This window comes from Anas platyrhynchos, chromosome 12 (genome assembly GCF_047663525.1).
Source record: "Anas platyrhynchos isolate ZD024472 breed Pekin duck chromosome 12, IASCAAS_PekinDuck_T2T, whole genome shotgun sequence".
NCBI lineage: Eukaryota > Metazoa > Chordata > Aves > Anseriformes > Anatidae > Anas > Anas platyrhynchos.
Window position 1 is genome coordinate 14,375,335 of NC_092598.1, and position 12,104 is coordinate 14,387,438.

The window sequence follows — 12,104 nt, forward strand, 5'->3', positions numbered from 1 at the left end:
CCACATGAAAGAACCTCTGAAGTGGATTACAGTGAAGTACAAAGGTTGTTTTTATAGTGTTTTTCAGCTGGCGATGAAGAGTTATATTATGAAAGCTCTTAAGCAACGTGAGTTCCTAAATCCATTTCTCAAAAGTGACTTGGCATTTTTAATCGCCGAGACATTCTTGGTGGTTACAGCTACTGGGTAATGTAGATAGTTTCATTGTGGTGTGTGTGGTTTAAGGACCTCCTTATAAACAAGCAGAATGTATAGCGTTCTGGTAATTATGAACTACTTAGAATCATTAAGTTAGTATCTGCCTCTATATCTTATATAAACCTCCATTTCATCATACAGATGCTTTGTGTGTGTATGTGATCTTTCATATGATTCATCCACTAATGGGTAATCATAGTAAAAAATTATTGAAGATGGAAAGAAATACATCACTGTTTTCACTTGAAGTGCCTGGAGGGCAAACGTCACAGAGCCATACTCTTCACGGCATTAGCAGCTTTAAAATGCTGTCTGATTCCGCACTCAGCAAGCAGCAGATCTGTGGCAAACGCTTTTCTGAGTAAGTGTGCAAACAGCTGGCAAAGTGCCTCTTAGATGTGGCTGGATTCAGATTTCACGAACAGCATTTTCAGTGAGAACTTGACATTTGTATATTTTCTCAGTGTTGAAAGGATTATAATGCCAGGAGTATATCAATGTTGGCTTAGCTTTCTCTAAGAAGCCCTCTTGCTTCCTGAAAGAGGTAAGTCCCACAGAGCACTGCAGCCAGCAGTCAGTTTGTCAGAGGTAGGAAAAGTTCTTTTGGGAATACGATATTAAACTTGTCTGATCCTTAGGACTTCACAGAGAAGGCGTTTACTAGAGCATGTGCTAAGAGCAGAAGGAAGAATAATGGTAAACCAAATAACTGCAAATGGCAAAGAGTTACTGATGAAGGGTAAGTACTTCATGTTGGTGTTAATATCCACATAGGATTACACTGTTCTGAAGCTATCTTTACTGAGGAGTAAAATCATTGCATTTTCTGAAACAGGGTTATTATTATTAAATTGCTAAGTCCTCTGAGTTGTGTAATATAAGTCAACTTGTTTGGTAAAGCTGTTCCCTAATGTAGTTTTGCAAAGTACAGTGAAAGTCTGATAGTAACTTCATGGATGTTTATTTAGGGAGAAATCAAAGATCTCTGCTTAGCTCTGCATTTAATTCTTTACTCTGCTACAGCCAAACCGTAGTCTGGGTTGTCTGGGAAAGCTTTGGCTGTTTCTTTCATGTAGAGCACAACCAAATGCAGTCTTCAGAATTCTGAAGTGTTTTAGAGGAACTAATATATTATCAACAGTATGGAATTTTATTTATTTTGGTAAAACTATGCTTTGTGTAGCTTTTGCAGATGCCAAAGCTGTTGCTGACTGTAAGCATGTGCATGGTATCTGCAGAGTAGTGCCAAAGAAACACGCTTTACCTGTTGGGTAAAATCCAGTAAACGCAAAATTTTAATGACAGTGGTAATCCACAGTGAAGTAAATGCTATGCATTAGTCTTAAAATGGTGAGTGAGCATCTTATGTTTTTAAAATCCCCATCCACGTCAGTAGTTTGGCCCTAACCTGCGTTTTTTGATGGAAGCGTGTGTCTGGCTGTGGTATGTGGGAGCTCAGTGCTGTCAGTGTAGCAGTGATAGTTTGAGCCTGTGTTTAAAGTACAGAGGGTCTTTTTGCTGCCTAAAAGCTGTCCAGGTTAAAATAATCAATCTGCACTTTCATTCTGTTCTCTCACAGAACTTACTGTTGCATGGTTTGGTACCTAGTGTGCCTTTTGCCTTTATTTTCATAAAATACTGGGGCAGCCTGGGATTTATGGCTCGTGCTTTCTGCCACCTGCAGTGAAAATCGACTCAGTGGTCCAAGGTCTTAAGTGAACTGGCATTAACAGTTATCAGTTATTTCACTGCCAGCGCCTGCTTTGTAGCGTGAATCTATTTCTGATGTAAATGTACTCCTACTCAAAAAGGAAAAAATGAACAGAAAAGAAACCCAGACAAAACAACAACACACTTAAAAGCAAACAATAAAAGAATAACTGAAAAATTAGCAAGGTTTTCAAAATACTTTGAGTTGTTTTTCTTTTTTTTTTTTTTTTTTAATCTGGGAAGGTCACTATAAACCTTTTGCTATTGCAGAGCAATGAAATTCTCATTTTCAGTTTTTGAAAAAACTTAAGCTAAATATTAAATACATACTAAAAAGCTATATATTAAAAGCTGAATATTACAAAGTGTCCTTTGATTTTTTTTTTACATTAAAAAAAATCTTTTAGATAATATTGGTTACTTTGTAGATAAAGCGCAAATAAATTAATATTCCGTATCAGATTTGTGATGTGAGCTGCCAGTGCTACTTCAGTGAATGAGTTTATAATCAGAATTTGTATTTCAAAAATGTTTCTTATTTCTGGCTAGCTGTGTGCTGTCTGTGGAGAAACAAACATTTTTAATAGGCTGTCTTTATTACTATTATTTTGAATAAGATCTCTTTGGACTATATCTAACATTGGATTAGGATTTTTGCTAAGTAGTTGATCATGAGTGATTCAAGAAAAGAACCCATATCTGAATTTTATTTATGAAATTTACGGGTTATAATCTGTGCAAAAACAAAATATATAATTGTAAGTTGAATAATTTGTTATAGTTTCCAAATTCACTAAGAAGGAGGTTTCGTGACAGTCCTAAGAGCAGAAGTTTTGCTGAGCCCATGTGAGGGGCCACATAAGTAAAGAACATAAACAGATTTAGAATGTATTTGAGTGCTGTCATCTGCGTTTTTCTTAGGCTATCTAAACATGGTGGTCTCTTGATACACATCAACAATACTCTAGAATGCTTTGCTGCCAAATGTGGAGATATCAGGGTTCTTGAACTACTAGGAAAGGCCAAGAAATTTATTTAGGGCTTTCTATTCTTCAGCAATACTCAGTTCTGCAAAACTTTACTGTCTCTGCTAAGAATGCTATCTGAACACTGCACAGCCTTTTCGAGGGAACCACCTTTTATCTTAAGATGCAAGTGTTTGGAAAAGTAATATCACTGTTACCATCTGGACAGTGCTTTGTCAAAACACTGTGTTACAACAGTTCCTTTTTGTAAAAACAAGCAAACAAACCCCAAAGTATAATAAAAATGGGCCTTGGCAGCTTTTTGTGTTAAAATTTGATCCTTAAGGCTGTGAACAGATGTCTTCATTAAAACGTGTTGACTAATGAAACTATTCGGTTCTGCAAGAAAGAAATACTTGACCTGAAAATAATGTTTGCATCAATCCCGTTGTTCCTGTAACTTTTTCTGCTGTAGAATATCTGTCGTGTGTATTCATTTGCTTCCAGATCTTGTGAGAACAGTAAGTCTAGCAAACTTATTTTGTTTTATGGGCAAAAATTCAAACTGAGTTCAGGCCTTATGATCTCTTGTATAGAAGTCTGTGAAGATCCTGACACACAAAAATCTACAAAAGCCAAAATGGATCATCCAAACAGAACAAACGTGTTTTCTGCTGGGGGATCAGCTTTGCATGTCTTCAATCTTTAAATTAGGTTTTCATTGAAGTTAAGGTTCTCTGCAGCAGTGTAATTTTCAGCATGCCAAGATGTATGTACAGGAGACATAGTCCAGGGATCTGCTAATTCAGCCATTTATTTCTGACTGAAGAGCAAGCCGACACGATTAGTTGAACATAACTGCTCAGAGAGCTGAAATTAGGTTAAAGGAATCCCTCAGCAGCTGCAGGGTTATTAGCCACTCTACCTTTTGATGTTCAACTCCAGTGTCATTTATAGATGGAATATTAAAATATGATGGAATATTAAAAATATTTGTAAAATTTTATTAAATCTTAGATTAAGTTACATTTATTTATTTTTAATGTTCTCTGTGCATGAAAACCTCTCAGCCTGTCTCTCACTGTCACAGGCTTTGTGACCAGTGATGCTTGTAAAACGTGGTGCTAGCTGCTTTGCAGCCAATTTCATTACAAAAATATTTTTACTGTGGTGTGCACGAGGGAGGCTGTGCATGCACAGTGCAATTACAAAGAAGATATTAGCTCCTACCCTGCTCCAGAAATTCAATTATCTTGTCAGGAGGGTCACAGGGTTTTCTTTGAATGTCTGGTTTTCTAATGAATCTCTGCTCAGAGCTCTGTCACTGAGCTGAAGGGATGTAGTTAAGGTTTAGGTCTCAGTATCTCAGGCAGGGAGCTGCAGGAACGCTACGTATCATCGTCACAGGCTGTATCAAAGTACAGCCCTCTTGGGAATCCTTTTTTAACATTTTAAGCCTAACTGCAGCTTAATTTGCATTACTATACTTTTCCTGTTATTGGTGCTGGCTAGACGAAAGCCTGTCCATCCGTGCCTTCAGCACGCCTTAACTTGTCACGTAGGTAAAGCCTCCATAAGAACTAGTGAGTATCTGGCTTAGTCATGTCCAAATGGAAAGATCTGAGGGTGTTTTAAGATGTACTAATTTCCACTTATTTAACCAAGCGTGATGAAGAACGGGAGTGGTAGTTTTCTTAAAGGGAGTTCAGAAACTGACGATAGGGAACAAAACCTCGACAGGTCGAGTCACGCAGCCGCTCCTGCTGGCTTCTCCCAGGGATGATTATCGACCTAGTCTGGCTGAGTACACCTTACCACTGCAAAGCTTCCTGGTCTGCCTTTACAGTAATTGTGCCGTGCCTAATTGTTCAGCTTTCATTTATCCTCACGAATCTGGCTTGCTTATAGTTGTTTTAAAGTAGGTGTTTTGTCTGTAATTTTCCTTGATTCCTGGTGTTCATCCCTCACCGAAGAAAACACGATGGCTTGCACGGAAGGCTTACACACACGGTGCTCTAGCAGGGGAGCTGGCTCTCTAGCCTAACCACCTTCCAAAAAGAAAGCAGTTATGTGAACACCATCCTCTGTTCTTTGTCTTTTTGCTTTTATTAAAGACAACCTAAAGTTTTTGGAGAACACAGTACAATCAGCCCACAGACTGTCTGGTAGAGTTTTGCTACTGTGTTTTTTCCTGGCAATAAGATAAAAGCAAGGCAAAGGTTTGGACATGCATTTATCATTTTATCCTATCTCCTGGGCTGGTGTGTTTGCACACTTCCATATATGCACGGTTGGGGTGTTTAGGTGGTGTTCCATGGAGCATCTTTGCTGTTTTATGGAACCCAGTTGAACCACACAGTGAATGTTGTTCTCTAGACCTGTGCCTGTACCTGTGTCAGGGAGCCCTAAAAAGTGCAGGGATCTACATATATGCTGGAGATTTAGCCATACTGCATAGTTGTAGTGGTGGCTGTAAATAGAATTATTTGGTTTGGAAGAGAATTGGCAGCATTCAGAAGTTATTAATAATAACTTAATAATTAAGAACCCTTAATTATTGAAACATAACGAAGACTGAGAAGCAGTGAAACAAGTGAGGAGGAAACATTAGCCTACTTGGCGTACAGCTTTCCTATCTCACAAATTGAGATTAATTAGGGACTAAGGCAAATAAATTATTCTCTGTTGCAGAGTATATAGCTCCCTCTTTATGAAATGTTCCTTGCAAAACAATCTTGCATCATGAAAACTAACATCACATAGCTGCTGTCCAAGACCAAAGGCCTGATAACTAAGAATGTGGAAAACTGTGCCCATGTCACGGGATGGTGCTCGCCCAGGAGACTTCATGCTTCAGAGTGTAAACTGTCCTTGTGAGAAGCTGGGGCGAGAATTCCCCAGAGTATCTTTCCGAGGTCACCTCTGCACTCTTCCAAAACTGATGGAGATAACAAGCTCTTCCTGTTCAAGTAAGTCTGTGTGAAGATGCTGCTGTTGCTCATTGGCAGACAGAATATACCGTACAAATATTTTATTGCAATACGTGTCATGCTGTGCTGTACTCTGTTCTGTTGGAGTGTGGTCACCTGTTGATTCTTGTGCGATTCTTGTTGAGCAAATGGAGTCATCCACCATGGGTTTTATTCCTGAAATCAGGAACAGAATACAGACATAGAGAAGCTGAGATTAATACCTTGGTGTTGTTTTACAACATGTATGAAAAGTAGAGATTACACCAAACATACAACTGTAGTGAAGGTGATTTTGGCTATCATTTAATTAGCTGTTTTTAACTATTCAGTGTACTACTCTACTCCTCTTGATGCAGGGCGCATCTCTGTAGCACGCAGATCCACGTAATGGTGAAATTAAAATACGTTCTTTGAAAGAACTTGAATGTAAACATACAGTGCCAAGCAGTGGAGTATAAGTGACCAGTCTTTGAGAGGGGGCTTAATGTGGCATTTTGTTGGATTGGTAGAATCATGGAGTTCGAAAATTTGCTATTATTTTGAATAGCTGGCAGTAATCCATAATCTGTATGTACTTCCAGGATAATGGAGCTGGTGCTGTGAATGTGGTAAAAAGCCAGCTGTATCTCTCTATCATCTGAACTGTTCTATAGAGAGAAAAGCGTGCCCTAGCAATCGCAAAAACAATGCTCTAATTCCAGTCACTAGTGTTGCTGATTTTCTTTCGCAGTTACCTTTGTTTGAGCTTCCTGTGTGCAGGAAGATATACAGAGCAAGCACACCAAGGACTTAAATTCAGAAGGGAAGCCAATGGGAGGGAATTTGGTGATACTGGAAAATGCAAATGGTGACTGAGTGAGGAGCCAGGTGCTCTTTCTGAGAAGGACAGAGAGCTTTTGAAGAGACCAGTGATTAAAAATGTACTGCAGTAAAATGAAGATCCATTTAAAAAATAATGCCACTTATCTTGATTGATCTTAAGTCACTGTCTTTGTGTCAGGCTTAGGGAGAAGGTATGAAGTAATGTTTCTTAACCAAGGGCAAGTTACACTGATGACAGTAATGAGAGGCTTGGCATTTTGAAAGAGCAAAGCAATTGTCATCTTTTATAAAAATCTGGGATTGGATGTATGAGCTATCTTGACAACAGTATGATTTTTATACATAAAAAGAGAGAGATTGTGTAAGCATTACAAATGATGGAACACCCACTATACTTTTTTTGAAGTGGTAAACTGCTTCTATAAGCTAAGAACAAAGAAAATTACAACAGCAAAGAATTAATTTAAAAATCATTGTTTGACTTTTTTTTAAGCTTTGAATTACAAAAGCAAGTAAAAGCAAGTATATAGGAGATAAGAAGAAGAAGGAGAGGGGGGAAAAAACAAACAAACAAACGAAAATGTTAATTGTGACCCTGCTACATTTGGTAAGTGTAATGAGGAGATACTGCATAGACCAAAGTTTTCAATTTTCGTGGTCAAACGGACCCCGCCTATTTTCAATTTCATAAGTAAAATCTATGGCAGATGACTCAATTTCCTCAGCAAGACTTGCAAATGTACTTTGACCAAAATAGAATAGAATGGACTGCAGAATAGCAAGCAATATGAACTGCAATAAAATTGGTCTAGTACACTCCCTCTGCCAATGAAAGACCTAATGTTTACAGAAAGCAAGTAGTTCTTACCATTTGTTTAGTAAGTATTTGTCTTTATTTAAATAAATATGTTATTTTGATTCTGTGTTGTTAAATATGCAGGTATTTTTTTTCCTAGTCATGCAAAAGTTTGACAATATACAGCAATGTGAACATCCCTTACGTGTAGGTAGGGTCAGCGAGTAGGCTGAGACAAGTGCAAGGCAGCTGCTAATCCACACTTCGGTGTTAATCCTCAGAGCAGTGAGAAAAGCAGTAGGCATGTAAAAACAGCGGACTGCTATCTACCAATATTTTCAGTCTGCTAAGTGATTACTTCCAGAAACTTACAAAGACATCTGTTGTTTGTGAGTTTTTCCCCACCGGTTTTGCTCAAAGCACCTGTGAGCAATTTCCAGCAAACACTGCTTCCTCATGTGCATTGCTTCCCTTCAGCAAGAATAGCACTGAAATTTCTCATATTACTTTGCTAGAAACAATAATGTTGGTAACGGTGGGGTATGTGCTGATCAGTGTGTGTAGGGAAAGAGTCTTCTACTTGCCTGCCATGTTAATTTTGTAAGTTGATTCAGATCTCACAATGCAGAAATAATTACACTTCCATGGTATTAAAATAATTTAGCATAGCCTTGTTGAATTGATTACTTTAATCAGTGAAAATATGCACCCCAAAATCCAGCTATTTAATCTCGTTTTTTTTTTTCCTAGTCAGCGTACAAGGCTTCTTTAACTTGCCATCTTTTCATTTGAGATAATCTGTTTTTCCTTTCATTTTCAGTTTCTTTAGTGGTTACTTTTTTTTTTTTTCTTGGTAAATAGAAAGAGTATTCCTTGGATTGACCTTCTCTTAAGGAGATACTTTTGGAAATCTCTTTAGTTTCTGTTGGCTGAAAGAGCAGGGAGTGAAGAGTTATAAGCAAAAGAAAGGAACTGAAAGGAATTGTTCGTCAAGCAGATGATAATGGGAGCCACATGTCAGAGAAATTCTGATTACTGGAATCGACTTAATTTTAAATTTTCTTAAATTTATTTATTTTTTCATTTGGCAGAAATTATTTTGTACTATACTGCCCTTTTTTAATTTTTAAATTTATACTTTCTAAAGAAAGTTTCTGCTCTCCCAGATAATCTTTTTATTTTCATGGTTTGTTGCATATGTGAATGCTTTGCTTTTGCTGTACCTGCTGTTAGGTTTTAATTTAAAAGTGTAAGAGGACTCTGAAGAATGCACGGTCTGTTTAAAACAAAAGTGGTAAGGGTTCATGAAGTCAGTGTGGTTTTATGTCTAGGACTTCGTGGGCGGCGGGGTGGAGGAGCTTTTTGGTTGATATTTTCCGGTATTGTAGCAACAGAGTCTAGTTTTTGAATTGTTCAGTCTTATTATATTGACCCGATCTGTTTGGACATGCTGCTCACAAGTTACTCTCAGTGTTAGGAGAGATTTCCGGGTGCAGAAGAACTGTATCTTGACTTGTCGCAGTTCGGTGTAAGGAGTAGTCATCTAAGGAAACGTTAGAGAACAAAGGCCCAGCTGGGGGTTAGCTGGGACCCTACTTGTACGTTTTGCTTTGCAGTGACTTGTTAGTCTGCTTTGATGGAAACAGAGAAATAGAAAGAGCAAAACCTCCCCTGACAGAGTCACGTCTCTGATATCGATATCGTGGCATAACATTAGATACTGAAAGAAACGGATTTGGTTGAACAAACAAGTTTATTCCCTGTGGATTTTTTTTTGTCAAGGTTACAAAGTTTCCTTGGGATTTCTCTTTATCCGTTTTTACCAAAATCTGCTTTGTTTTTCTTTGCAGGTCATGGCAACCATAAAGAAAACAGTCCTTTCCTCAACAGTTCAGAAGCTGGCAAGGGAGGTGATTACTATGACAGAAATCTGGCCTTGTTTGAGGTAATTTCTAAGTGTTCTTCAAACTTTTGATGTGATTTGTGATCTTTTGAGCTGGGAGGGATTGAATATATAATATTTATCATTCAGTGGAAGGTAGAGCATTGCAAAGATCCAGGTGGATTGGTATGTAACTCTCACTCAGTGGGAGTCTGGTATCTAAAAACCTGTCGGTATGTTTAAGGGTAAGTTTATAACGCAGCAAAGTGTAATGGTACCAGAGGTGACTTGAGGAATTTAAATAGTGAAGCTGTGGCTCTGTGGGCTGAGCAGTGTGGAAAATGAGCCTCAGCCAATTTGCTTTGTTGAGAAGCACTGCATTTTCCTGCAGGAGAGTGCCTAAATTCAGGTATGCAAATTAGCCTGGGTGTCCTGTATTACACCTGCAGTATATCAGTAATAGGGATTTCTTCACCACTTGTGGTTGTGGATATGTGTTTGCTGTCTGAGGTAATGGTGGGACGTTCTCTAGGATGGAATAGCTCAGATACTGCGGGGCAGAGAGCAGTGACTGATTCCACGCAGAAGTGAGGAGGACCAGACTCCTATGCAGGAGGCCATCTGGACCCACACCAAGCCCAGCAGAATCCTCCTCCTCATTTCATTGGCACTGCATTAAGTGAAAATATCTCATGGTGTGCTAAGACCAAGCTTCTAAAAAATGTTTTCAGAAGCTCAGGTTCTGGGGAGTGGTGCAGAGAGTTTATGCATGGCTCTGCAGCTGCTTTCCAGCTGGGCTCCTGAGTTACTGCTTCCCAGTGATCCTGGTTAACTACACCCAGCCAGGCTGGCCCCTGCGAAGTCCAGCTGTGTGGCATCGAGCCTGACATGTATAATTAGCCTGCTAGATAGCAACTCACCCTGGAATTCCTACAAAAGTGTTTGCATGGCAGAGTGCTTGAGCTAAAGACTTGGAAGCACTCTCCCAGCTCCAGTGTCTCATTCCTCCAAGGCACAGTGATTCCATGACCAGGATAAACTGGTTTGCAGGTCATGGTTAGTCCTGCCATTTGTGGCATTAGTGCTGCTACTTACATGCCCGCCTCCTTCCTAAGCAATAGCACAGTACCACAGCAATGCTGCAGGCTGTTTCTGTAGTGCTAAAGAGGAGGAGGAGCAGGTAACACAAAGGCTATGCTGCTCAGCTGAATGGAGAGCACATTACTTCAACCAGGTTTTTAAAGATGGGAAATGTCTCATCTCTAGGAAATCTCATACATGAGATTTGTGGAAAGAATAAGAAAAAGGATGCTTAGCTCATGGCATTACCTTTTTACTGTTTGGGGTCGGTTTCTGCATCAGCTGCAAAGCATTGATCCTCCCAGAAACCATTCGTGACAATACATGAAGGTATGGTAGAACTTCAGACAGTGAAATCTTTCATAATCAGCTTTGATTTTCTGTGTAGAAAGCTGTTTCTCTTTGCCATGCATTGCTTATTGTGCAATTAGACATGTAAGGCATTTCAGTTTCAGAGAGAAAAGGGAAGAGAATGACTTTGTCCTACTTTAGTTTCTTTGCAGGCTAGCTGTTTCACTGAGCTGCAGATTTTTTTTTATTTTTCCTTCTTTGTCTGAGGAAAGCATTTGTTTGCATGGGGAAGCCACTGGTTTGTTCTTGAAATTACTTTCAGAAGTAGAGGTTGGATGGGAAGAATCTAAAACTGTGAGGCTCTATACATGTGGCTTCTGGGATTTTATCTAGTTCCACATGAATTAGATTACACAGTTGAAAAGTGTAATGAAGTGATTCAGACTTCACACGTGCGTGCAACAACTGGACTTCAAGCATTAGACTGGCTTATTCGGAAACTTGAATCTTTTAAAACTATATCTGTTGTTGTACGTTGATGTTAGAGATTCATGCACGGCACATGTTCATTTTTGTACAGTCCTGAAGCTCAAAGTTCTGCTTTATTGCTGTACATTGTGTTTTCCAGTACATAAGGAGAAGGGTGCATACAGTGCATACCTGTTGCTATGGCCTTTTCCTGTCAGTTGCCCTCATTTCAGAAATAAGCCCTCTCCTCAGTGGTTCATGCACCATGAAATATTCCATTCTCCCCTTGTTGATTTCACTGGTGTGTTCCTTGGCAGCCTCATGCCAAGGAAGGCATGACCCCACCTCCTCTCCACAAATGAAGTGGCTTGCAGAAGCTGACTTATTGCTTTCTTCCACAGGAAGAACTCGATATACGACCAAAAGTGTCATCTCTGCTTGGCAAGTTGGTCAACTACACAAACCTTACCCAGGGTGTTAAGGAACATGAAGAAGCAGAAAGCACTGATGGCTCCAAGAAGAAAGTATCAAAAGTAAGTAAATATTCTCTCCGTGGCCAGCTAACAAACTGAATAGTTCCCTGTGTGAATTTGGAGAGCTGGATTCCTTTACACTTTATCTTAACTTCTGTAGCTGTGAGGTGCTGTGGCAGTGTTGCCAAGAAGACTGTAGAACTCAGTGGTAGGTAATCAGATGGCATCAAAAAATGGGAACTGATCCAGTGGTTGAGGAGAGTGCGCTACTCTGCAGTTATATACACTTGGAATGGGGTTAGGTAGGGTAAGCTTTTAGCTGTGAATCGAAGTACAAAACAAACAAAAACCAACGGCTTTCCCTAGTGCTGTTTGAGGTGCTGGGTAATATCAGAGATCTCTGCAAGCCTGTTAGGTATGACACAGGGCTTGAAGGAGACAACGCCC

At 39.4% G+C, this 12,104-nt stretch overlaps 1 protein-coding gene across 4 annotated transcripts in view; it reads left to right on the forward strand.

Annotated features, from left to right (window-relative positions):
- The window catches only part of SLC12A4 (solute carrier family 12 member 4), a 49,341-nt gene that overhangs the window by 10,154 nt on the left and 27,083 nt on the right, over nt 1-12,104 (forward strand). For 2 of the 4 annotated variants that reach the window (XM_027467019.3, XM_027467022.3), the window contains exons 2-3: nt 9,314-9,408; nt 11,586-11,717. In XM_027467019.3, coding sequence (XP_027322820.1) covers nt 9,314-9,408; nt 11,586-11,717 — 227 coding nt within the window. Of the gene's footprint in view, nt 1-876; nt 938-5,655; nt 5,843-9,313; nt 9,409-11,585; nt 11,718-12,104 lie in introns of those variants that run through there. The other 2 variants (XM_072043922.1, XM_027467021.2) reach the window with 2 other exon arrangements.